Source organism: Asparagus officinalis, chromosome 1 (genome assembly GCF_001876935.1).
Source record: "Asparagus officinalis chromosome 1, Aspof.V1, whole genome shotgun sequence".
Classification (NCBI taxonomy): domain Eukaryota; kingdom Viridiplantae; phylum Streptophyta; class Magnoliopsida; order Asparagales; family Asparagaceae; genus Asparagus; species Asparagus officinalis.
Genome location: NC_033794.1, coordinates 2,255,891 through 2,283,415, shown reverse-complemented (window position 1 = coordinate 2,283,415; position 27,525 = coordinate 2,255,891). Strand labels below are relative to the sequence as shown.

The 27,525-nt window shown below is 34.2% G+C and overlaps 2 protein-coding genes and 1 long non-coding RNA gene across 4 annotated transcripts; 2 read left to right on the top strand and 1 right to left on the bottom strand.

The window, feature by feature from the left end:
* LOC109845938 (EH domain-containing protein 1-like) lies at positions 1,091-11,637 on the bottom strand. Its single transcript, XM_020415176.1, has 16 exons — positions 11,466-11,637; positions 11,281-11,360; positions 6,042-6,110; positions 5,908-5,965; positions 5,749-5,801; positions 5,616-5,658; positions 5,471-5,532; positions 4,307-4,420; positions 4,030-4,132; positions 3,855-3,904; positions 2,879-3,007; positions 2,547-2,798; positions 2,334-2,413; positions 1,978-2,104; positions 1,762-1,905; positions 1,091-1,589 (listed from the first exon to the last, which is right to left on the bottom strand). Exons 1-16 carry the CDS (start codon positions 11,545-11,547, stop codon positions 1,404-1,406), a joined length of 1,632 nt encoding a protein of 543 aa, XP_020270765.1. The 5' UTR covers positions 11,548-11,637; the 3' UTR covers positions 1,091-1,403.
* On the top strand, positions 18,391-23,677 carry LOC109845928. Its single transcript, XM_020415169.1, has 5 exons — positions 18,391-18,625; positions 19,029-19,101; positions 19,917-19,981; positions 22,048-22,157; positions 22,960-23,677. The coding sequence occupies exons 1-5, from the start codon at positions 18,473-18,475 to the stop codon at positions 23,234-23,236; spliced, it is 678 nt and encodes a 225-aa protein (XP_020270758.1). The 5' UTR covers positions 18,391-18,472; the 3' UTR covers positions 23,237-23,677.
* Positions 24,198-25,858, top strand: LOC109845920. Of its 2 annotated transcripts, none has more exons than XR_002248463.1 (5): positions 24,198-24,305; positions 24,881-24,956; positions 25,074-25,144; positions 25,235-25,421; positions 25,503-25,858. It is a non-coding gene; the product is annotated as an uncharacterized LOC109845920 (long non-coding RNA). The 2 variants fall into 2 exon arrangements; XR_002248464.1 differs by having other exon boundaries at positions 24,217-24,305; positions 24,876-24,956.

Genomic DNA, 27,525 nt, shown 5'->3' with positions numbered 1-27,525 from the left:
AGCGTTAATTTCGAACCACCACACGAGAGGTTGTGGATCCGCCACTGATCTGCAATAATCTCTCTTTTACTCTCATCTCCTTTTGCTTCATTCAAGTGTAAAAATTTCACAAAACCCCAATACTTAGGGCTTTTTATATTATTAAAACTACAATGCCTGATGACTGTTAGGTAAGCTATATGCAAATCGCTTACAACAACATTGCAATACTCACTCTTCTAAATTCTCTCCTCGGGCAAAATTGTACAGGTTTACAACACTTTTTGAAGTAATTTGGAAGTCTATTTCAAATGAGGCGAGATGTAGCACGAAGCCTACTGCCATTTTTCCACTACAAAGTTACAAAATATGGCTACTTAGCTATTGGATGAAGTGTCTGAGAACAAGTGCATTCGACATAAATGCCAAGATCGATCCTCATTCGTATGGGTTTCTGAAGTTCTTGAGGAGCTCTGGAATGTCGTATCCAAGCATATCATCAACAGCTTGAATCATTTTTGGCTTCAGCTTCTCAAATTTGTCGATGTTGTAACCACTCAGGACTTCTCTGAAGCGCTCCGCGCTGGGAAAATCCCCTGCTGGTAGATGATACTCCCTTTGAACCTGTGGAAGAGGAGTAAGAGTTAGATGACAATAGAAAAGAAACATCAAGAAATACTGCACTAATTATCAAAACAAAGACTCAAGAAACAGTGGCGGACCTGTTCTTGTTCAAAGTGGTTCATTTGAACCACCTCAGATTTTGAAATAGTATATATATCATATATGTTAGTTTGTGAACAAATGTAATTTGTAGCCTAGTGGTATAAGCATTAGCTTACCTTCAAAGAGGTCAAAGGTTCAAAACCTCCTACAGCCTCTTTATGTGTCTAATTTCTCCTATAATCCTTATTTTCTCTTTACTTTTCTACTTTCTCCTATTTTCTCTTTATTATTATTTGTTTATTATTTTTATGCTTTCCTTAGTAGTATTTGAAAAAAAAATTAGCGTTAATTTCGAACCACCACACGAGAGGTTGTGGATCCGCCACTGATCTGCAATAATCTCTCTTTTACTCTCATCTCCTTTTGCTTCATTCAAGTGTAAAAATTTCACAAAACCCCAATACTTAGGGCTTTTTATATTATTAAAACTACAATGCCTGATGACTGTTAGGTAAGCTATATGCAAATCGCTTACAACAACATTGCAATACTCACTCTTCTAAATTCTCTCCTCGGGCAAAATTGTACAGGTTTACAACACTTTTTGAAGTAATTTGGAAGTCTATTTCAAATGAGGCGAGATGTAGCACGAAGCCTACTGCCATTTTTCCACTACAAAGTTACAAAATATGGCTACTTAGCTATTGGATGAAGTGTCTGAGAACAAGTGCATTCGACATAAATGCCAAGATCGATCCTCATTCGTATGGGTTTCTGAAGTTCTTGAGGAGCTCTGGAATGTCGTATCCAAGCATATCATCAACAGCTTGAATCATTTTTGGCTTCAGCTTCTCAAATTTGTCGATGTTGTAACCACTCAGGACTTCTCTGAAGCGCTCCGCGCTGGGAAAATCCCCTGCTGGTAGATGATACTCCCTTTGAACCTGTGGAAGAGGAGTAAGAGTTAGATGACAATAGAAAAGAAACATCAAGAAATACTGCACTAATTATCAAAACAAAGACTCAAGAAACCAGTATGCCATAAGCTTCATTTTTTCCCTCTCAGTTTACTGACAAATTAAAATTAGTGCCATGCTGATAAAGTGAAGTTGCTACCTTTGCAAACTCATCCTCGAGGCGATCTATGAGGCGCTGTTGAGTTTTGGCTTTGCCAATCATTGCTGGCATCTCCTTCTTTAAATGACTGATTATATATGCATGAATCTTGGCAGCTCTTGCACGCTTAACAAACTCATTGATCTGCAGAGGTTTTTTGGCAAATGAAGGATAACTATAACTGAGGGATCAGAACAAGATGTACATTGAACTTACCCGGCGATCACAAGCCTTCTTGGGGATGTCTTTTAGGTCAGAGATGAGGTCATCCTGCTCTCTCTCAAACAACTCCTTTCCAATAGGTCCAGAGGCCGCTTCATTTACAGGCTTGTCATTGAAAGAACTGAAACATTAAATTCAAAAGATCAAAGATATTAGGTATGCTGAATCAACTGACCCAATTTTAGCGACATAAACTAAGTCAACTCGTATACCAATTAAATCTTCTGTAGACACAGGTATCAGTAGCAAAATTTTAACAAAAGGGCTAAACAGAAGCAACTTAGAAATATTAACTAAATAGTGTTGGAATACAGCTCAATGGAAGAAGCCATATAAAGAGAGATTCTTACCCAATATAAACACGCATGACTTCAGGGGTATTCAGGACTTTCCCCAATGACCACAGCAACGCACCATAAACTCTCATGAGCTGATAATATCCGGAAACACTTAGTCAAAAACTCAACTGAACAGTGAAGATGGTAATAGATGAAGTAATGCACTTTTTTTTGAAGGTTGTTCTGCGTGCGTGCGCGCGCGCGCGGAGGGGGGGGGCATTTCACCTGTTGAGTGTGTACTTGGTCTGCCTTATTGAGAACCACGCGTATTTTATCTTCATGACCACGGAGTGATCCAATTACACGTTTGAACTCATCACTGATGTCAAGCTTATGTGGATCAAATAGAAGAAGTATGAGATCAGACTTAGCTGCGAACCAAGACGTGACACCAGTAAAATCATAGCTACGCTGGGTTCTTTGCTTTTCTCCAGAAAGAACCCCAGGAGTATCAACAAATGTTATGTGCTCCAGAAGCTGGCAAATACAGTAAAACAGTCAGTTTGCAACTTACTTTTACATGAAGATTTGCAGATTTTAGGATAAGGTCAACATACTGGATGTGGCATCTGAGAGCACTCAAATTTTGATAAAAATGCAGTTCCAAATGATGTAAGACCATTATAAGGCAAGTCTGCCTGCACAGCAACAGTGTTTCCAGGAATACTCCTTTCATCTGGTCCTGACTGTGCAAGAGATTAGTGGATATTGATAATTTAAACACAAGTGATGTACTTCAAAGAACAAAAAGTTTCAAACCATGCACCCGAAAGAATGTTGATATAAAAGATGATGTACCATTATTTAATTCCAGAAGATATGAATCGCATGATTAAAGTTTGCTATAACGGAATATTAAATTTATTTCTCCCTGATTTATCCTCCAAATCATTTACCAACTACATTTGTGAACATGGTCTTTTAACTTTTATATCTTTGTTGTTTCTCTGTGTTTATGATTTCCTTCTGGTCTGTAGCAGAAGTGCCGTGTCATCCGTTAGTTCCATTCCGTGAATATCTACCATGGTACAAAGGCTCCACAAGCATCAAGTGATAGACCTCTATTATGATTGGAGGATTATGCTGAAATTCTTTAGTTCGTTCAAGATCTAAATGCAGGCGCGCAGTCTTAGGTGCCAAAGAGATCACACAGCTAATCTAATTAACTCGAGTTGATATTAACCTTGAGTTACCAAGCTGAACAATAGGCCATGTTTGTCTATACTTATCACTTCCTTTCCTGTGCACTATCATCCGTCCTATTTATCTCTTTCTATTTTCTGCTTCTGCAAAAACCTTATTGTAATCTCTAAAATAAAATAAATCAAAATGAAATATGGAAATAGTGTTCTTCTAGATATCCTTCTCAAGTAACTTTAATATTTTTGTGATGTAATGAAAATAAAGAACATAATCACATTAAAAGAATCTGTATAATTTCATCAATCACAAAAAATGATCTGATTGAATGTATAACTTACTTGGACAAATAATATGGACTACCACTAATAGGAACACAAACTAAAAGCATACCATGACAACAATAAATCTATCGGTTGTGGGCTCTGGTCCTATATGAGCCCCTGCATAAAATAGTGAAATTTGATTAGTTACACAATATCTATTAATATGCCCTCACCCTCTCTCGCAAACCCATCCTTCAAAATAAGCAGGAAGTAATTTTAATTAGATAGAAAATCCAACAAACCTGGGTAGCTAGATCTTAGCAAATGCTTTATAAATGTTGTCTTCCCTGTAGAATACTGACCCAAAAGCATAACCATGGGCTTGGCATCAAAATCACTGTTTGTCTAAAAAAGGAGAGTTCAAAGCAAAATAAGTAACTTGCTGTTATGCTTGTATTCACTTATAAAAAACCATCAACTACAACCCCCTAAAGCGCTTAACGGCTGATTTTTAAAATGAAATGAAACTTATAAGGTGTTTGCCCATGATAAGAGGAATATATGTATTGCATAACTCACCAGCAAAGGAGAAGCAAAATCATTAAATTGATAGGTAACTTCCAATGGCTTTAATTTTTCAATATATAGTTTCTTCAAGCCATCAATAATAGAAGTGACAGAGCTCAGAGGAATCTGAATAGAAAAACAAAAACAGGTAGTACAGGAGCGTACAAAATATAGGCATAAAAAACATTACAAAACTTAATATAAAAAAGAACTATTTTACTGAAAATCAGTATGCAGGTAATAATCTGTTAGCAAAGAAATGCAATAGTTGATCACATGAAGATTTGCTTCCGAGGATATTGGAGAAAGAAACCATAGTTTGATTGAGATTGAAGAAATTCCAGTTTAATCAAGGTCAGATTTACTATATTCTACATAGTTAACATAAAAGGAATCATGTTTTAGCAGAACTTAACACCTTATTCTTTGTTCACTCAACTCTCAAATGATCCTCTGGTAGGAGTCACCCTGACTCCACACAATCTCCAAAAGGTTAAAATTTAACAATTTATAAGATGTACATCAAAAACATTCCTTTATAATGTTCCTCTTTCATAAGTTGAAAAGTGGACCCCAAGCAACAGATAAGCATAGAACTCTCTTCTTTTCTAATATCAATTGATCGCATATGAAAAAACAAGGATAACAAGGATAACTGTCTCTTGAATTCTACGTGGTGACCCATTCGCACTGGCAGATCTGTATAAGCCGTCCAATGGAATATATGTATCATAAATACTATGTTGAAAGGTATTCCAAAAATGTCAAGCATAGAGCAGTGTTAGTGAGCCACCTCGTTTGAAGTTCTACGGACTCTTGGCTAGGGTGTTCCGTGTTTATGATATATCAAGTTTATCTCTAATGCAAATTTATCAGAAAGATCTGTGAGAGAGTTATTTAATTGGATAGGTAACAAATAACAACAGGGGTGTCATATTTGACAAATGAAATAATATAAGAAAAATACTGCTGAAAAGGTAATAATTAAACATCAGCTGCTCATGGGAATCCATTTAACAGCAGAGCCAAACTGAAGCTATAAAAAAGATATCTCTGGTGTTAAAAGACACTGACAATATTAAATTCCTAAAAAAAATCTAAAGGCTAGAGAAGATTCACAGTATCACAGCTAATAAGAAATTTATACACCAAAGAAAACAAGGTGGATGGAAGCACCTTCTTTGTTGATTTTGTGCTGAAGAAATTAAATGATATGGGTGAGGGGGTCTCGGGAGATGCTACATGTGTCACAAGAAACAATGAGATGATGTTAGAGATATAAGTAATATTGTAGCAGCAGAAAACTGACATGTCAACTTACGTTCAGGATCAGGTTCACTCCTCTTTGTTGAATGCTTGGCTTTCTAAATGATGATAAAATATTTCATAAAGTCACTAATAGTCCATGGCTAAGCACTAGCTTGCACCTAAGGAAAAAAGTAAAATAAACGTACAGCTACTAGTTCATCCAAACCTTCCATCTCCGGAGGTTTAAAATTCTTCAAATCTGCCATGATTGACGAATATAATGTGTCAGAAAGACTATCATAATATATCACACTTTCTAAAAACCGAATTAAGGTACTGCATAAATAACTGTTCAATTTATTCACCTTCATGCTTAAGGGAATCTTGTGTAATCTCATGACCTGCCTGTGCTAGTGCAATTAGCTGTGCAGTTTAATATGAGTCAGTCTAAAATGTAACTTGTGATTATAAAAGCAAGATAAAACGTGCAAGAAACAACCTGCATTGCGCTAATAAACTCATGAAAATCAAGATACCCCTGTCGTTTAGAATCTGCTATGGCCCAGACCTTCAATCAAAGTTTCACAAAATGATGTCAGTGTATAAAAACAACAGTTAATGCAGTGCAAATAGACTAAGCATTTTTGTTTGTTATGACAAATGAAAATAAGATCACCCTTAATTGCATGAACTTTAATGCATATCCTGTCTACTTCTACGTATTCAATGACGAAAAAACACAATATATAAAGAATGACAGTTTGAAAAGGAGTACTTTTCTCGCTTTATGTTGGTTGCAGACTTATCTCAACTTGTCAACTTCCTCCTCTCACGCCGAAATGCATTTTATTCAGTAAAATTGCTAATAATAATAATATCAAATTCTTCATTAAATTGTTGTAGCTATAATACTTCTCATTCCTTGCTTCTTGAATATTTATAATACACACCAATCCTCAGTGAAAAGGTTGATAATACCTCCTTTCTCATCCTCATTAAACCTGAACATGTCACTTTTATTTATAATAACTCTTAATCTCTCTTAATACTAGCTCACCCCCCTGGTTCTCCTTTGAATATTAGCCAAAACATATATTTTCCAAGTTCTTTGACCTTATTCCCTCACGATTGTGTGCCTTTCGTAGGAATTTGATCCTATTTTATTGAATCTGATGTCTCTACGTAAATCCTTCACTTGAATCGTGTTGATAATAGTGTATTATAGTGGGTTTTAGTCCCACATTGGTTGTGAGAACACACCTCACCCTCCTTTACTTGTATAAATATATGTGTACACTCAATATTCAACTAAAGGAAAATTTACCCAAGACTCTCTCACTTACTTTAACATCGTATCAGAGCAAGGGTTATTATTTCCCTTCCAATAAAATTTTTTAACGCTTCTACGTTCTTTTGTCAAATCTTGGTCTTGCTGCTTTGCAGCCGTTTAATGTTTTTTTGCGTTCATCTGCCAGATTTTATGGCCTTGCCGCTTTATGACCTCTTAAAGCATTTCGCGTTCTCGTTTAACTTTCGGGTTCTATTTTAATCTTCGGGATTATATTTTAAACCTTCAGGTTTCATTCTAACATTCGGGTTCTATTTTAAACATTCGGGTTCTATTTTAACGGCATTGTCATTTCAAGACCATCTCTTGGTCTCAAATTTACGGCATAGCCGTTTTTCAAGACCGTTTCTCGGTCTCAAATTAACGGCATTGCCGTTTCAAGCCGTCTCTCGGCCTCAAACGAACGGCATTGTCGTTTCGCAATGAGTAACGGCATCGCCGTTTCAATCCATCTCGACATCTTAATGTCTCAACATCCGCGTTGTTTCGTTATAGGTCTCAACATCTCAACGTCTCAACATTGCTGTTATGGTTCCTTCAGAGAAGATTCTCAAACCACATTTGCCCCTCAATGATCAAAGTAACTGGGCAGGGTGGTCCACCATTGTCACCAATATCTTGCGTGATGCTGGTTTGCTTGATCATCTCACCAGTACGGGACCAATTCCACTGTTCATCAGCATTATTGCTTCATCCAATACTATTGCATCTGGCAGTGGTGATGTTGATCTTCAGACCGCTCGTGCTTTCTATGTCAAGGAGAGTTCAGAATTACAGTTACAGGAGTTTCGTGTCATGGATTATCTCATTTGTTGTGTTGGCTCTGGTCTCACTGTCGAGATTGGTTCGCTTCCCTCTACTCAGGCCATGTGGACTCGCCTCACTGAGTGTTTCATTGAGTGCTCTAGTACACGAGAGGCATATCTTCTGCAACGCATTGCTCTACAACGTAAAGGTAGTTTCTCTCTGCAGTCCCATTTTAGAAAAATACAAGTTTTTTAGATAGAATTACGCTTCATGCTTCCTGGACATAATTCCACATAAGAAGACTGGCTAGCCTGGTACGACTGGTGAGGTTCATCAATTGTTTCAGTCCCTTCCTGAATATTTAACTATGGTTGATCAACTACTTCATCAGCCTTAATTTTTGACTTTAGCCTCGGTTATGGGAGCTCTCACTGCTTATGAGACCCGACAGCAGACAATACGATTCAAATTGTCAACAGACACTCCTACCTCTTCACTCAAGACTGTTCTGTCTGTACCTGACACTGCTCCTGTTATGAATCATACTTCTTCACAGGCTTCATAGTTATGGGAGCTCTCACGTACTTCTTCACAGGCTCGATCTATGCTCTCTTGCAAATATTACAAGAAGAAAGAACATCGCACTGAGACATGCTTCAAGCTTCATCCTGAGTTACGTTCCTCAGGTACTGGTCGTGGTCGGCGACCCCCTCAGTCTCAACCCTCTCGTACACCAGGATTACTAGTCAATGCTATACCTTCTACTACTTCAAACTCTACTATTCAAGCTATTGAAAGTCTTCGCCGTCAACTTGATGTTTTTTAGCATATCACCTCTACATCCGCCGCACAACTCTTTGGTATGTATTTTGTTGGTTCTTCAGCTAATCTTTCGGTCTTTGGTATGAATGATCTCTAAATTTTTAACTCTGGTTGTTCCTTTCATATGACTTATAATGCCTCACTTTTATCCTCTGTCTTTACTTCATCTTCTCTTCCCCCTATCTACACAACTGTTGGACAACCATTATTCATCACTCGATATGGCTCTATTACCCCCATAAAATGATCCATCTGATCGTCTAACACTCGGTCCCGTCAATGTGGCTCATTAGCTATGCTTGAATTTAATTTCTATTAGCTCTTTATGTATGGCTGACTGACTTGTCTTATTTTCTTCTGATACTTGTATTGTGCAGGATCCACAGACGGGCAAGACAGTTGGGGCAGGTCGTAGGAGGCACAAGCTCTATTTTCTGAAATATCTTCACCTTCCAGAGTCCATACGTCTATGTTCTCCCAGAGTTGTTTCTTGTGTCTATTTAGGAATTAGTTCGGGATATCGAGATCATCGTTGTTATGATCCCGCAACTCGTCGAGTTCATATATCTCGTCATATTCAGTTCGAAGAGGATTCTCCATATTATTCTGCTTCTGATGACTTTAATTTCTTCCACTTTACTGATCATGCTTCCCCGTCAGCTGCATCACTCACTTATTCACCTCGGTTTTTCTTTCGAGATCTTCATGACATCTCTTCATCTCCTTCTGTTGACTTTTCCTCACCCGAGCCTTCTCTTACACCATCTGATTCTTATCCACTAGACACAACCCTCACTCCAGAACATACTGTTAATCTCCACGCACCTGCACCTGCATCTCCCCGCCTGAGGTTCTTCTTGCTCTTCGTCGAGGCAAGCGCACACATATCATGCCTGCCCGGTATGCTTTGGTTACTTCCTATTCGCTTATCTTTCATAACTTTCTTGCTGTCATTCATACTACCGTTGAGCTAAAGTGTTTTCAAGAGACAATTTAATTTTCAGAGTGGGGACAGGCTATGGCTGAGGAATTTTAGACCTTTAAGCAAACACATACCTGGGATGTTGTCCCCCTGGGATCTCTCTTGTTGACAGTAAATGAGTTTATAAGGTCAAATATCGTCATGATGGCACCATTGAACGTTGGAAAGCTCGTTTAGTGGCTCGAGATTTTACTAAGCAATAAGGTATTGATTATGAGGAGACATTTGTTCCTGTTTCTCAGGTGCCCACCGTTCGTACTCTACGTGCGGTTGCTGCTGCTCATCGTTGATCCTTATACCAGATGAATGCCAAGAATGTTATTCTCTATAGCTCTTTATCTGAGATAGTATATATGCAACCGCCTCCAGGGTCCAATATTTCTTCGGGACATGTATGTCTCCTTCGTCATGTTGTTTATGATCTCAAGCAGGCACCTCGCGCTTGGTTTGAGTATTTTCGCAATGTCGTGTTCAAGACGGGCTTTATGAAAAGTCATCAAGATGCTTCTCTGTTTGTTCGTATTACATCGCGTGGCAGAGTTTTATTACTCATCTATGTAGATGATATGATCATTACAGGTAATGATGTGACTAGTATACAGTACGCAAAATCTCAGTTACAACAACAGTTTCACATGAAGGATCTTGGATCTCTTTGATATTTTCTTAGTCTAGAAATTTCTCAAGGCCCGCGGGGTGTACTACTATCTCAACAAAAGTATCTCTCGGATATTCTAGATCGAGCTGAGCTAACTGACGATGCAACTGTCGATACTTCACTCCAACAGAATGTCAAACTTCGCTCTGCTGATGGTGAGCCTCTACCTGACCCTACACAATATTGACATTTTGTTGGTCAGTTGGTCTATCTGTGCATCTCTCGATCAGATATCTCTTATGTTGTTAGCATTATCAGTCAATTTGTTAGTGCCCCATGTTCTATACACTATGTTGTTTTATTACGGATTCTTCGGTATCTCCGGGGTACTAGCACTCGGTCTTTTTTATTTTCTACTATATCTAAGTTAGAGCTTTGAGCATATTTTGATGCTGATTGGGCTGGTGATCCCACTACTAGAAAGTCTACCATAAGTTATTGTATATTTTTGGTGATTCCCTTATTTTATGGCAGAGTAAGAAACAAGATGTTATTCTTCTTTCCAGTACCGAGGCAGGGTATTGTGCAATATCCACAATAATAATAGCTAAAGAGATTATTCATCGTCGTCGTCTTCTCAGTGATTTTGGTATTTCTGTTACGACCCATACTCCTCTCTACTGTGATAATAAGAGTGTCATCCAGATTGCTAACAAGCCAGTATTTCATGAGAGGACTAAACGTATTGAGATTGACGCTCATTTTGTCTGTCAACAAGTTATCAAGGACAAGATAATTCTACTTCCTCATGTCTCATCCGCTTACGAGCTTGCAGATTTTTTCACAAATGCCTTACATGTTCATCGGTTCCAGTTTCTTATACGCAAACTCACTTTGTTTGATCCAATATGAGTTTGAGAGGGGTTGTTGATAATAGTGTATTCTAGTGGGTTTTAGTCCCATATTGGTTGTAAGAACACACCTCACCCTCCTCTATTTGTATAAATATATGTGTACATTTAATATTCAACTTAAGGAAAATTTAGCCAAGACTCTCTCTCTTACTTTAACAAATCATCCCTTAGTACACAAATCGTAATCCTAAAAGTTTAAAACCTATTTAATGAATTAAAAAATAGAAATTACTTGACCAAGAAGCACACAGAAACACTAAAAATTCACAAAAGGATAAATAAATAGCAATGATTTATTTAATTAAAAAAAATCGAATAGTGTATTACCAGTTTGAGTTCAGAGCGAGCAAGATTGGACAAAGCGAAGAACTTGAGCGCATCGTTCCCCGTGACACGCCCATCGCCATCTAAAACAAGATCAAAACAAAACAAAATCGTTAAATTTTCTTTCTTTTCGTCAAAATCAAGAACCCTAGTTAAATTGGGGGAAAGGATAAAGGGGAAATTTTTACCAGAATCGGCGACGGAGAACCACTCGGCGTAGATCTTTTGCTGCTCCTTCGAGCAAAATCCCGGCGACGAGACAAGATCCATTGTCTAAAACCCTAGAGAGAGAGAGAGAGAGAAATGGCGGTTTAATGGCGTATGGGGATTTTTGAAAAAATGGGGCGCTAATTTTTTCCTTCGTGGGCTCGCTTCTAGATATTATTAATTCTGACCGTTGGATTAGATTTTGAAAAAATGGAAGACTAAATTGCATAAAACTAATAAAAGAGTATAATATAATAAATTAGCATTAATTGAATATAATATAAACATTCATCTCTGATGTTAATAATATTTATAGAGTAAAAAAATATAAAGAATTTTACATAAAAACTATCAGAAAGTTCAAAGATATCATTTTTTAAAAAAAATTGTTTTTATTTCAAATAGAGAAGTGAAGTAAGTAAACCCAAAATACGAAAAAATTTATGAATCACTTGTACTGACATTGACAAAATGTATATCTAGCAAAGAGCACCGATGAGTTCCCCCTTGAAGAACATATTGAACAATTTTATCCCAATTAAAAAAGCATTCATCGTGAAAGATACATGAAAATTTAGTTTGTATTTATGAATTTTCATACTTTATTCTTGAAAATACTAATGAATCATAAACTTAATATAAAATTACATATAAATAATCTTACAATAGAAACTAAAATGAAGTCATTGATCAACTATGTTGTGAGATATAATAAGCCAGATAAGATGAGAGAAATCACCATAATAGACAAAAAGTATATACATGATAATTAGTTACAATAGCGTAAGTAAAAAAATTTAAATTGATATTTTCTTTTTTCCTATATGTGGTAGGACCCTGCAAGTAAATTTATTTGGGGATATGACTACTAGTAAAGGATTAGTTTTTAAAGACACAATCAAGGATAAACACATAATAGCACTGTTAGATCTCAAGATCTTTAATTATGAAGGTAACATATTTTACTACTAAAATTTTTATTAAAGGTCACTAAATATAAAATTCGCATTATATAGGGAAAATATGCATGTTATCATAAATTGTGTTAACGATATATACCAACACAAAGATACAACTTATTGAAGAAATAAAAGAATGGTAAGTAAACCAAACATATATATAACACAATAAAGAAAAAATATTATACTTTAAAGATAATATACATGGCTTATTCAGAACAAGCTGCTAATATAAAATCATATCCATCAATGCTCTTTACAAATACAATACAAATTTAAACTATTGATATATGCAATAATCACAATATCAAAGAGGTATGATCTTATAAGACCTACTCTAAAATTTACACAATTAAACTTAAAAATACTCTACCAATATACGGACACGCTATTGGACCTATAATGTAAATAAAGATAACTACTATTTATGATAAAGTTGAGCCGTAGTTCTAGCTTGCAAAGGCTACAACAAGAAGATTGGAAATAGATGTTAATAAAAATATCCAAATGATAAATATCACAGAATTACTAATAAAGTAGTACCAATATTGAGTAATATCCCTTCTTCATGAAATAAACATATCAAGATTAAATAGTAACATTGTAATCTAAGCCAATTTGATAATGAAAATTATAGTTATTTTGTTCATATCATTGTGGAAAATAACACAAATAGAGTAAAAGTAACATTACTTAACGCGATAGAAACTCTTACTGGATGCACACTAGAAGGATTCATTGCAGAGAAAAAAATAGATAACTCCTAAGTTTTTTTAAATAAATTAGAAACACAAAAAAGTCATATATATAAAATTAACATTTAGTCTTATTGAAACACAAAAATAATCAAAGTCTGTATTTCTAGTTTTTTTTTGTTGAACATCAAAAATGCATTCAACTTCTTTGTGAAGTAAGACGAGAAGACAAAACACGAACAAGCTCGGGAAAAAATAATTACACAAGAAATCCAACTCCATTCTGATGTCACAATCAATATAGATGATGAAGACACAACTTTAGAATTGCTCAGGGAAAAGATAAATGTGGAGAATGATTGATCTTAACTCAAAAAATAAAAAATAAAACAGAAAGAATAAAAGATTTATTTTCCAAATATTTTATAGAATAACTTAATTTTTTGAGTAAACCCGGGAATCTTTAGAAAGGATTTTCATGAACTCTTTTAAATTTTTTTATACGGTTATGTGGATGGATTTATCATATAAAATATACTAGAGTTAGCATTAATCTTTAGTCAATGATTTTTTCTGAAGTCTATCAATTTAGCATTAATCTTTAGTCAATGATTTTTTCTGAAGTCTATCAATTAATTAGCAACAAACTTCATATTCTCTTTAGTTTCATTAGTCAATGATTTTTTCTGAAGTCTATCAATTAATTAGCAACAAACTTCATATTCTCTTTAGTTTCATTCCATATTCTCTTTAGTTTCATTTTAGCCCACTTTTAATTAATCATCTCGGTTTTTTAGGTTTAATTATTCATCTTTCTTTTATAACACTATTTTTTTAAAAGTGTTTTTCACTTTTATAACATTATACTTTCAAGTTTGGTTTCATGTCGGTCCAAAACACGTAAAAATTCAAATTGGCTTTAGATTACATTTGTTTCCTGACAATTTAATTATCAACATAAAATTTTAAATTTGGTGCGGCCTATTCAAACAAACATCAAAGAAAATAAATAATCACAATGCTAAAATTTAAATGCATAAGTGAGCAAAAATGATCAAAGTAGAACCGAGGAACAAATTTTAGTAAGGAAATAAATTTAAAATATTTAATCATGATATTTAACCACGATCATTGCATGTGCATAAAACCTAACATAACAAAATATATCTAAGAGGATTTCTTGAAAAAACAAGGTATTAATAAAGGGATTTCTATTAATTTCATATAAAAAAAACTTTTAACAAATACATTGCCAAAGGCCTCCTTTTTGAACTCCTTGGTTCCCTTAAAGATATCCTACATCGTCACCGATACAGCAAGAACCCTACTCTCCCCCTCAATAACCCCCTGAACCAGCTCTTTGACATGGTCTGCTAGAATGCATGAACGGACTGGTGCGCCTTGGAACCCGATAATTTCGGGGATTGTGAGAAGTTGGTATCTGGAAAAGGGATCGGAGATGTTTAATTTGATGGCAAGTTTGGGTGTTGAGGTTGGAGTTAGGAGTTGGGACTCAATTATTGCGGGTTGTGTTTCGTTGGGTGGGGTTGAGCTCGCATTGAGGGTTTTGGGGAGGATGTGAGGCCTAATCAGTGGCGGATTCAGAAAATCTTCTTCAAAGGGCGGACAATAGTTGTCCACTTATCTAAATAAATATATATTATTATAAAGAACAAAATGATCAAATCCCCGAGAGTATTAGGGGGTGTTTTTTTTGGGATATGGTGTGAATTTCAAGTTTTGGGATGTAAAAAGAGGTTTTTTGGGGTTTTAGAATTCCATAAAACTTGTTTGTTTTAAAATAAGTTTTAGGATATTATATCCCAAAAAAAAATTTAAGGAATTGTAAAATCCTATTTTTTATGTGGGATGTGGGGTGGATTTCAAAAGCTTTATACAAGTTATGAATTTCAAATTCCAAAAAGTTTGAAACAAACAAAAATATTACAAATTATAATATTCCAAATCCCAAAATATTATTGAAACTAGTTTTTACACACGTGCAATGCACGTGATTTAATACCATGATTAAGTATTTTTGGCAGTTTGTGCTCACTTTTTTTTTAAACTCTTACATCCCGATTATTTTTTTATGTTTGTTTAAATGGGATACACCCAATTTAAATTTTCATGTTGATATTTGAATTGACAAAAAACAAATATAATATAAAAATAATTTGAATTTTTATATTATTTTTGATCGATATGAAACTAAGCTTTATTTGAGAAAGTATAGCATTGCAAAGTGAAAAATATTAAAATAGTGTTATACAAGAAAGGTGAATATTTAAAACCAATATGGCAAAATGATTGATTTAAAGTATGTTAAAACGATGCAAAAGAGATTATGAAGTTTATTCATAATCATTGATAGACTTTATAAAAAAATATAAATTAAAGATTAATGCTAACTCTAGTATACTTTTATATGATAAAAACATCCACATAAGAATATAAAAGTACTGAAAAAATTCATGAAACTCCCTTCTAAAGATTCCTAATTTCACTCAAAATAAAACTATTCTATAAAATATTCATAAAATATTGTTTTTATTTCTTCTATTTTATTTTTATTGAGTTAAGATCAATCATTCTCCAGGTTTATCATTTATCATTTCTCGGACAATTCTAAAGTATTGTCTTCATCATCTACATCAATTATGACATCAGACTAATTTTGTATTTTTTATGCTATTATCTTTCCTGGGCTCGTTAATTTTTTATCATCTCATTTAACTTTACAAAGAAGTCAAATGTACTTATGATGTTCAACACAAACTGCTCAAAATATAGACTTTGATTTTTTTCTATTTCAATGAGAATAAATATTAATTTCATATATATAAAATTCTTTGTGTTCCTAATTTATTACTTAAATAAATTAGAAGCTATCTCTTTATTTTCCTCTAAAATGAATTCTTCTGATGTGCATCCAATAAGAATTTCTGTTATTTCAATAATATTACCTTTGCTCTATCCTTATCATTTTTCATAAAGATCTAAAATAAATACCTGCATTATTCATTACTAATTTCTCTTAGATTATAATATTAATATTTAATTTGAAGAACACAGTATGGAATTTATGAATACTTACTAATTTTTCTTATGTCTTCCATGGAGATTTTTTCTTTGATTAGGATAAAGTTATTAAATTATTTTTTAATGTAACTCATTCAGTGCTTCATTAATAGATATGTCTTATGTTAATGCCAATTCAAGTGATTCATTGACGTTTTCTGAATTTTAGATTTATTTCCATCACTTTCCCATTTGCAATGGAAATAACTCAATTCTTTTAAAGTTATCTCTAAATATTCTAATAGTTTCTCCATATGTAATTCCTTGTATTCTTTTACCCTATAAATATTATTAACGTCAAAGATTAAAGTTTCTAAATTAAAATCAATTAATGCTAAGGTATAATATTATAGTGTTTTATCATTTCTATGGATTTAAACATCTATCAATTAATGTTACGAATGTATTTTGGCTACCCCAACTTATTACTAAAATTATATGAAATTACTTTAATTTATATAGTGTCGATAATTTTTAATCTATAATATTTTTAAAAATTTTATCCATTAACCGGATGTTTTTAATCAATTCTTATTGTTTTTGTTTACCAGTATCAACTTAGACTATTCTTAGATGCTGAAAATGGATAGTAAATCCCTAAATTAGAAATTTTAATATATATATATATGAAAAATACCAAACAATTACACTTTTCTTTGCCAAGTTTTAAAATTTTAGCCCATTTTTGTGGTTTTGAACTTTGAGGGTGTGATTTATAATTTTTAAAATTTTGAAAGAGTTTTTAAAAAAATTTACTTTTAAGTTTGGTAGTTGTAAATTCTATGTTTCATGTGTTGGTGGTAATTTTTTAAATGTTAGTATATTTCTTGTAACTCTAAAATTTTGAGGGTGTCTTTTGCAATTATTAAAACTATAGATTAATTTTGAAAAATATTAAATTTTAGCGGTCTACCAATCGACGAATTTGATGTGTGCTAGTTAAAAATTTAAAAATTTAGAGTTTTTTTTTACGATTTTTAAATTTTGAAGGAGTTTTTTAAAAATTTTGAGGTTAATTTTGGCAAATTTTAATTTTTTAGGTGTCTAAGGGTAATATCTTGAATTGATCTTATTTTATTTACAAATTTTAGGTTTTTAGGGTGGCTTTTTATAATTTGAACTTTTGAAGGTGTTTCTATAATTTTTGAGATATTGAGGGTGTTAATTAAAAAATTTAAATTTAAATGTCAAAATTTTTAGGTGTATCATGGTAATCTCTTGAATTCATCTGTGTTGTTTGTAAGTTTTAAAATTTTAGAATTTTAATGTGCTTATCTGTAATTTAAACTTTTGAGGGTGTTTCTATAATTTTTGAGACATTGAGGTGTTAACTGTAAATTTTAAATTCTTTGCAAACTGATGTTAATTTTTTAATTTCATGTTTTTTATTTTAAGTTTTGAGACATTTGGATGAGTTTTATAATTTTGAACTTTTGAGGATCTTTTCTGCAATTTTAAAACTTTTTATGTTTTTTTTGCAATACTTCATGTATTATAATATGTTATCTAGAATTTTAAAACTTTTTATGTTTTTTTTGCAATACTTCATGTATTATAATATGTTATCTACTTGTAATTTTTTTATCTTAACAAACTAATATCATTTTTATGTTTTATATATTTTATTAATATTAGTTTTTTTAAATTGTTAAGCTAAACATGGTTCACATAGGATTAGGATAAGATATGATTATGATTAGGATATATTAAGATATAAATAAAATATTCAAAATAGTGAAGGGTAATATTGACCATTAAAAATTAGAATTTGATTATAGATAAGGTAGTTCAAACTATAAATGAGTATATTTGTCTAAAAAAGATTTTCCGAACTCGTGCTTTTAAAGGGAGTATGATATGATATGATAAACAAAGTTTTAGGAATCCTAAACCATAACAAATTACCTATGAATTTTAAATCACATGATGAAATCCATATCCTAAAATTATAGGATTTGAAACAAACACCCCCTTAAACTACCGCCGTATAAAAGTTGGAATGTGCAGATTAGTAAAATATTTATCTAGAAAGCAATTTCTCCCTTCCGAGCCCTAGAAGTACGATGGGCCAAAGCCCTTAACTACTATTAAGGCCACTTTGGTCATTAGCAGGGCCTCGCTCCGTATAAAGATCTGTTCACTGAGCCCAAACCAGCTAGCGACGAGTCTAGAAACTGGACTGAGAAAAGAAAAGAGAATAGAGGGAGGAGGAGGAGGAGCAAGGGTCTCTTCTTCAATCTCGATCTCATCGAGATGATTACAAGAGGGCGAGCTATCCTTGGCCTCAGAAATAGACTCCTTAATGGCGACGGGTCTCCAATATCTCGCGCGATCGCGCTCGCAAACGTCAAGAGGAAAGCTTCGAACTCGTGGTCTGCAGTCCAAGATACCTATTTCTCCACCAAGGTTCGATCCAATGCCACTTCCCCTTAAATGGGTTTTCATAATTTTGAGTATTAATCTGCTTGGATAGTCATCTAGGTTTCAGTTCCCTCATTTGGGCATCATTTTTGGATTGCTATACAGGCTTAAATTTTGTTGGGTTTATGATGATCATATTTTTCCCAAGCCAAATTGTGACCTTTTCTTAAATGAGTTAGACCATGAGATAGATTAAAAGGACACGAATATAGGAAATAGCAAAAACTGGAATAACGTGTCACACAATTGCGATCGATCCCCTAAAGGGTATTGTATTAAATATGGAGAAATAGATGGGGGAGATACTGTTTGTTGTTGTGATTGTAATAAATTTCAAACATTTGCCAATTTATTGTTGCTTTTGGTGGTTTTATGTTTCGAATTCTAGGAAATCTTTGAGAACCATCGAGTGGTATTTACGGTCGGAACATCGATTGCGTCCATTCTAACTGCATGGGCAGGTTTATCTCTTCACCTTATGTGTGCCTTGTATTTTAATTATCAGTAGAAAATAAACTCTCGTGGTGATTTAATCTTAAGAACATGGGTGATTAGTCTTTTTGTTAAAAGCACACAAATCGTACTCTTTAGTCTTGTTCACTTAGTATGTCTGCCCTTCTCACCTTCTCCACTTATTCGATATAGGTTTAAAGTGTAATTCTAATTATGGATTATCGGTCTCGTCAATGTCATCCTCACTATTTTTTATCACCATTGTGTTTCACTTCATTTTATTAGCATGCTTCTCCTATTTATTAGTTTTTCTTCTGTTTTAAGTCTGAGTTAATAAGCTTACACAACAGTTGTAAATGTACACATGCTCGAGTAAGTTAAATGTCATATTGTCCAAGACACAGTCATCTAAATTTGGAATATTGGTGATTCTGTCTAATCACTGGATTCTTCTTGGTTTTGGCATCAACAAACTTTTATCTTAATAAACACCTTGCACATTAGGTACATAGAAAAGAATAATCTTTGTGTACCTACTACTTGATGAATTTGTTTTCACCTTTCTATCCTTTCTATACTCGTTTTCATGAGAAGCTCCTTGTGTATTCATTGCCTTCTAGGAACTATCCATGCATGTATTAGAGCTCATACTTATTTTTACTGGATTACGTGATTTGTTGCTTTCGGTTACTACTTTTCTTGTAGAATCAGTTGCACGTTTTCTTACTTATCTCGATTCTATTATAATGGGTTGAGATTATGCATCTAGCTATTTATTGTAAATGTTCCAACCGTATGAGATTTTTGCAATATAATGCTTCAGGTTACTCCCTACGTCAAATGCATCAAGCCAATATTGACAAAAGGCTCGGGTCAATTGAAGAAGCAGTAAGTATTTGGATCTTTTTTTTTTCATTTGCAAGTTTGCTTCCTTCTAGTTGACAATATCCTTTATTACTTCGGTTAAACATTCAAGTTTAACCCCTATGGCTTCATTGCTTAGGTAATTGAGTAGGTGTTTATCCACTGAGTTTGTAGGTCACTTAGTTTTTCTTTTTCAATTTCTTATTATGAGCTCATTGCTTAGATAGATGAGTAGATGTTTAGCTGCTGAATTTTTAGCTAATGTCCCAAGACTTTCATTTCTTCATATATACAGAAAAGATCAGAACTCCAACTCAAATCAGAAGCTCTTTTAGAGCTCAAAGTCTCACGAGTCCCTAAACTATATGCTACTTTTCTATGAAGCCCCTAAACTATCTTTTCAATCTATTAAGCCCCTGAACTATTAACTTCTATTCTATTTGGCCCTCCGGCTTCAGTAAAGGGAAGCCCATGTTGATTTTTAACCCAAAACACTATTGTAGCAAGGTTAGAATTGGAATATTTCAAAATGAACCTCATGGCAGGCATGTGGCATTAAAATCTCTTGCTATGCTACCTGCAGTGAACACAATCAAATAAACATATGAAAAATCTTTATAAATTTCTTTTTTTCGCCAAATTAACAACCGAACAACTTAAATTTTTCATTTCTTGAGTGAAGAAGATAATGAATTAGAAGCAACACACTAAAGCCAATGTTCTTCTTCACCCATCTTAAAAGAGGTAAAACCTATTTCCACTAGAAAAACTCCATATACTCCCATCAAACACAGACATAAAGGCAGAAGTAGGAAATACTGATCAAGAAGATGCTCATGTAAGCCCCAGTGTGAAAGGCTCATCTCTAAGTTATCTCTCCTGAGGTAAATGATCAGTTTTACCCTAAGAGATTTTATTGCCACATGCTTGTCATGAGGTTCATTTTTGAACATTCCAATTTTTTATAATAAAAACTAGAAAAGAACTAGAATTTATTAAACTGTTACTAAGCATAATAAAGTAAACTCCAAAATCCATGTTATATTATTTGTACTCCCACTAGAGCTTCAGTATAAACAGTTATCAAAGGCGTGCGCCACATGTCCTCTGCGATGCAAGGTGGTGGCAAAGCACCCCATATGATGCAACAGTGCCTTTTTTGCGCCTTGCAAGTGCCTTTTGTGAGGGTTCTTCGCACAATGCAGATGCAAGGCATAACCTTATATATTTTTGTTCTTTAATATTTGAATTGGGTCTTTATACCCGATAGCCCATATTCCAAAAAAAAGGCCTTTTAAGTAGCCTGATCGAGGAACATAATTCGTTCTTGTTTAGTATTTGATTTTGCTTCGATATTAATCTTGATTTGACTTTTGATTTCGAAAATAATGAATTTCGCTACTATGTTGGGTGTGTTAGCATTATGAATTAAGACCTTATTTTGTGATTTGGTAGTAGATATTATTTATTTTGACATATTTTTATTTGAACATTTATAAACTTGTTTTTTTGTCCTTGATTATCTATCTTGAAAAATTATATCCAGTGTGCGCCTTGCTTCACTCATGCGTGTGCGGAATTTGCGCCCTGTATTGTGCCTCGCACATTGATAACACCTATAAAGTCAATTATAAATTTATTTAAACTATCCTACATCATTAAGTGCCTATTTATTTTAGATTTCAACTTAGCAACCTGGTTGTAAATCTGTCATTGAGATTAGGAAGTATCTTACACTAATATGAGAAAAAAATATATCCAATGTTGCTTTCAATGAACGTTATTCTGATTATTTCTGCCATTTGGAGACTTTGAAAAAATAGTATATATCGAGTGATTCAAGAACTCATTGCGTGTATCATATTCCGTTGAAGGAATGAATATATTTATGTAAATTCTCATGATAAGAGTAGCAATCACAAGGATTTGAATTTGATTCGTCAGTAACAGGAACCTCATTTGTCATGTAGTTTTGCTATCCTGATATCATATCTATTTGTAATTTGATTGTTTGTATCATGTCCTGTTTAAATGCTTTTCTATATGCTGTTTACATGATCTCAGCTAAATTTTATTTAAATGGTGTGTAGATGAAGAAGAATTACAGTGTGGAACACGAAGAAATAAGAAAGATTGTTAGTTCTGGAAATGTCAGTACTGCAGCCTGCATTGCTACTGCCGGGACTTCTTTGGTTCTAGGGTTTGTTTCTCACTATTGTATTTTTTTTTTAATTTTCTGCAGTTTTCAAAGACATCTTGCAACCTAATATGAAGAATAGGCATTATAGTGTGTAAAAAATTAATAAATAAACTAAACAACAACAACATCATCATCAAAGCCTTTTAACCCAAATGTTTTGGGGTTGGCTACATGTATCCTATTCTTCCATTCCATTCAATTATGGAACATCAATGAGTAATTTAGTAATGTTTGATATATTACCATGTCTTGCTGAGCGTATGCACAACTTTAGCTTTGGCAGGCATCTTTCTTGCTTTGCTTTGCAATTATCTCTTATGAGTATCAGAAGTCAGAACCATACTCTGTTGCAAATTAAAGTAAAAAGCTCGTTATCTTTGAATCGCGTCCAATTCCCATAGAGTAGATGATGTGTGGTCGATCTCTGAAGGGGTCCTTTCCTTGATCAATGCTAGCAATGTTTTTGCTGCTTGCTTCATACTGGACCGGACTCAACCTTTGAAGCGATATTACTGCTCTTCTTCGGTTCCTTGCCTTTTCATTTTTGACGCACGAGGAAGAAGAAACGTAAATATGTTGTCTGAGCTCCGTGCTCTTTTAAATGGCAACCACAATTCAGATTGGTTACCATTATCATAGATCCACAATTTTATTCCAACTTTCACTCAAAAAGTGTATACAGTCTTTTCCTTGAATAACTAAATCCTATTTCTTTTGAAGACCAAGACCACACTAGCATTATATTGATCGAGACTCTTAAAGTGGATGGTCTTATGTTTATGTGTGTCTTTGTTGAATGCAGGTATGGTCTAGGTTGGCGAGGGGGAGCGTGGTTTACCAAGAGAAAATTTCATAGGGAGCAGCTCAAATTGTTGGGTCAAATAAAACCTAATAATAGATGGCAAATATTGAGGAGGCCTTTCGTCCGTCTCAGAAAGCTTCAAACTTCCAAGAAAACTGCTGAACAACAGTCTACCCGTTCTCATGAATCCAGTACAAGCTCCGCTAAGCTTTGCTCAAAACCATCAAGCAACTTGTCACAAGGCATTCTCAAGAATACACTAGAAAGTCCAGTATAGATCCCTCCCTCCCTCCCTCCCTCTTAACTATTATACAAATTTCACCCACGGAGCTTACCGTCAAGCATATTGGGTTATTAAAACATATTAACCAAGCAGTACTGCCAACTAATTATTGCTAACTGGTAACAAGTTCTTGATGGCCTTGCTCATTCCTTTCCCCTTATTTTGTTATAAGTCCCTGGTTTGCTGCTGAAATTTTGTGCTGCCAACATTTACTACATAAGCTTGATGAGGAGATATTGTCTATACTGGAACACAAGATGTTAGACCTTATGTGATGATTAAATTTGAGAGAATGAACTACGCACTTGGAGGCGTGCATGTACAGTTTTTCCCCTGATAAAATAACTTGCAGTTGCTGTATGGGGAATTGGCGAGAGAATTGAGAGGCTTGATGAAAACAAACATCATTTGGTGCTTAATTTGGTTTTTTTTGGACGTGGTACTGAAGCACTGTGTGGTTTGATACTGTTTTTCTTTGAGTGCGAAGATTGTTAGAGATGTCACTTAAGACTTAAGAGGGTCTAGTTAAGTTGGTAAGTTGTATATGAGTAGTATGTTAGGGTCTTGACTCTCGTGGAAAGTGCCAATGGGAATTTAATTTCTTGGAATACTCGAGGCCGTGTGTTTTAGGGTGTTATTTAGCCATTCTTGGCGGGTTGATACCTATATCCGCGAAAGATCAAGGGGAAATTCTCTCATCAAAATAGCAATAGTAGTAATAATAATCTATATTATATTATTACTATAAAAAGAGGGTTGGGGGGTTAAATTTTTTTGGTTTTTCTTTGACAACTGGCTACATTCTCATTCTTTGTGCGCTCTCTATCAGATAAACGCCGTCTAAGTTGTTAACGTTAGGCCCATAGCGGTTTTGTTAATGGGCTTTATATCAAATAAAGGCCATCTAACTTAGCTTTTTTTTTTTTAAATTGATGGGCCATCTTTTGTAATTTTAGTTAACACCGCGTACTCAGCTACGCCCGTGACTGCTCGCTCCTCCTCCATTTCAAAGAGGACCGAACAGCGCAAATGGGCGAAACCCAAACTTCCTCGCTCGAAAAAGGTATTTTCTTTCGCCTCAAGCTTTAAAATCTCCACTTGCTTTCAGAGCCTAGGGTTTTGAGAAATTTAGGGTTTAAAAAGGTACATACATAACTCCGGGAGAATTTTAGGGCTTCTAAATGATCTTGAATTTAGGGCTTCCAAGTGATCTTGAATTTAGGGCTTCCAAATGATCTTGAATTTAGGGCTTGCGAACGGTTTTTAGTATATAGGGTTTTGAAAAGCTTGCGGGGACATAAAGCATGAATTAATTGTTAAATTTAGCTGAGAAGACAAAGAGATCATTCTGCTTGCAAAAATTCTAAGAAAGGATCCTTTAGCATATATAATGCATATCTTCGAGAAATTTGCATGCTGAATGTGACTCAAATCGGGACGTGGAACAGATACATAGAAACTTGTCAGCAACAGCCACAGACGATATTAATCAACTCTTGTTGCCGTGCGACTTTTATAACCACCAATTGTAATCTTTTCGAAAAGATATTCTTCTATATATGTATTTATGTTGTACATTTTGTCTTGCACTTAATGAGTATAAGTTACATGTGGTTGGTTGCTTGGAGAAAAGCGAAGACTGCAGTTGCATCTATGTTAACAAGATCTTATGAAGCTGCTGCACCTGATGATGCTTGCCTCTATCAAATTAAAGGTGTGAAATGACTGATATGAATTGCGGAAAAATGATTATTTTGACAAATTTTGGAATCTCTCCTTGGCTTTAGTTACTTGTGGTTCTTTTTGGTGTTGATAGTCTCTCCTCTTTCAGGTTTGATTTCTTTCGGGAGGACCAACAGTGACTCACAGCAGAAAGATACTGAAGAAAAGTCAAGTATTTAGGTATTTCTTTGTGCAAATATTATTTGTCATGTTATTTATGTATAATAGTTAATAAGTTAGAACCACTCATGTTGAGTTCCAAGTCTTCAGATGCTATCGAAGCTTCATGCAATTCTGCATCCGTTCCTCCTATGGCATAGGAAAGTTGATGTAGAGAATAATCTTCCAATGAAAGAAATATATTTTTCTGTATGGAAATATGACTGATCGTCAAAAGAAAATCCAGGATCGTTTAATCAACATAACACTTGAGGATTATGCCCCACAAAAAAAGCTGGTAAGATTCAACATTCTCTTAAAAAAGGAAGGTTTTGTATGTATTACAGTTGTGTGCTTATGGCTGATGTTTGGTTTGCAGACATGCGCTCAAGATTCCAGACCAGGCATGAGATGGAGGTTGACTAATTTGGTGATTCAACTTTAGAAAGAACTATGACATCCGATCTCTTATAGTATGTGATTATGATTTTTTTTCTAGGAGTTGGGATGTCTGTGTAACATCAGTTCTTGCCATATTTACAGGTTTTTATCCACCTGCGAAATAATTTGTAGAACAATGTGTCAAATTTCAGTTGTTACGCAGACCTTGCTATCTGCACAAAAGCACAAAGCATGTATTTTATTTTCATGTGCATTCATGAATTTAATAAATCAGAATGACACTCAGGCCTTTTTGGATTCTCCATATATATCATTGATTTCGTTGGTCCTTAAGATTTTGAAATCTAGATTGCTTTTGAATTATACTGATGCTATTTGGTTTTCCCTTGAGTAGATCGTGACTGTTTGCAGCTGCAAGTAAGATGTTGAAAACAGGGTCCACTTTGTTATTGAGAAGTTTGCTGAATGTAGGGTTTGATTATTGGCTGTAGCAAGACAGGGTTTGTTGCAATATCTCAGAAAATAGTTTCCTGCTGTGACTTGATTTCTTTCTTCTCTTATTCACCTTGTCCTAAAGGGAGTTCCTGAGAAGAACAAGCAATTTGTTGATCTCTTGCCACTGTTAGATCCCCCAAGGCGTGCGGTGCAGAAACCATTTGCAAGGCTCCAAATCTTGGTGTGAATATCAAGATGATTGCCGGTAAGTTTGCTCTTCCTTTTTATTTTCAAGATTGTCGCATCCATTGTCATGCAATTCTGAATTCCTAATATGCATATTCTGTTCAGGTGATCAGCTTGCTTGCCAAGGAGACTGGCTGAAGACTCCGAACTGGAACGAACATCTGTCCATCTTCTTTATTGCTTAGGCAAGAAAAAGATGCATCAATAGCTGCTCCTCCCGTGGATAAATTCATTGAGAAGACTGATGGGTTTGCGGGAGTTTTCACAGGTGACCCTTTGATGAGCTGTTTTTAGTTGTTTTAACCCGTTGTTAAATAATTTCACGGAGAGCAAAATTTACGATTTCATGAGTTATTATCCATGATTTTTGACAATATCAGTCATTTCTACCTATTTTGAGATAATTTTACGAAGATCAAAATTCACGATTTCGTGAGATAACACACGAGTTTTAGTTTTTTTAATTGTTCGACTTATTGGTAAATAATTATGTAGAAAATTAAATTTCATGATTTTATGAGCTATAATCACGATTTTTGGCTATTTATAGTTATTTCCACATGTTGACAAATAATTTCGAAGAGGCTAAAGTTCACGATTTGATGAGCTATGTAACTCACGATTTTAAGCCATTTTTAGTCTTATCAACCCGTCGTCAATATATTTTTGCAGAGGACAAAATTCACAATTTCACGAACTACTCGAGATCATTGGCCATTTTAGTTGTTTCGAACCATTATCAACTAATTTCGTGGAAGTTAAAATTCACAATTCATGAGTTAAATCTATTATTTTTTGACTATTTTAAGTTGTTTCGACTTGTTGACAAACAACTTTAGAGAGGCCAAAATTTACAGTTTTATGAGCTATAATCCACATTTAAAGCAAATTTTAATCGTTTCGACATGTTAATGTTTCACAGAGGGCAAAATTCACATTTTTGTAAGCTATAACCTATAATTTTTGGCCATTGAAGCCATTTGGATTATTGTCAAATAATTTCGTGGATGTTAATATTCATAATTTCATGAGTTATAATCATATTTTTTTTAAATTTTTAGTCTTCTTGACCTGTTAAATAATTTTGCTCAGGTCACGTTTTTGTGAGCTATATAACCCACGATTTTTGGTTAGTTTTAGTCGTTTCGACCTATTGACAAATAATTTTATGGACATCAAAATTCATGATTTGATGAGTTATTACTCACGATTTTTTTCGCTTGTTTCGGCTTGTTAAATAATTTGAGGATGTCAAAATTTATGATTTCGTTAGCTATAACCTATAATTTTTTATCATTTTTAGTCATTTTGTCAAATTG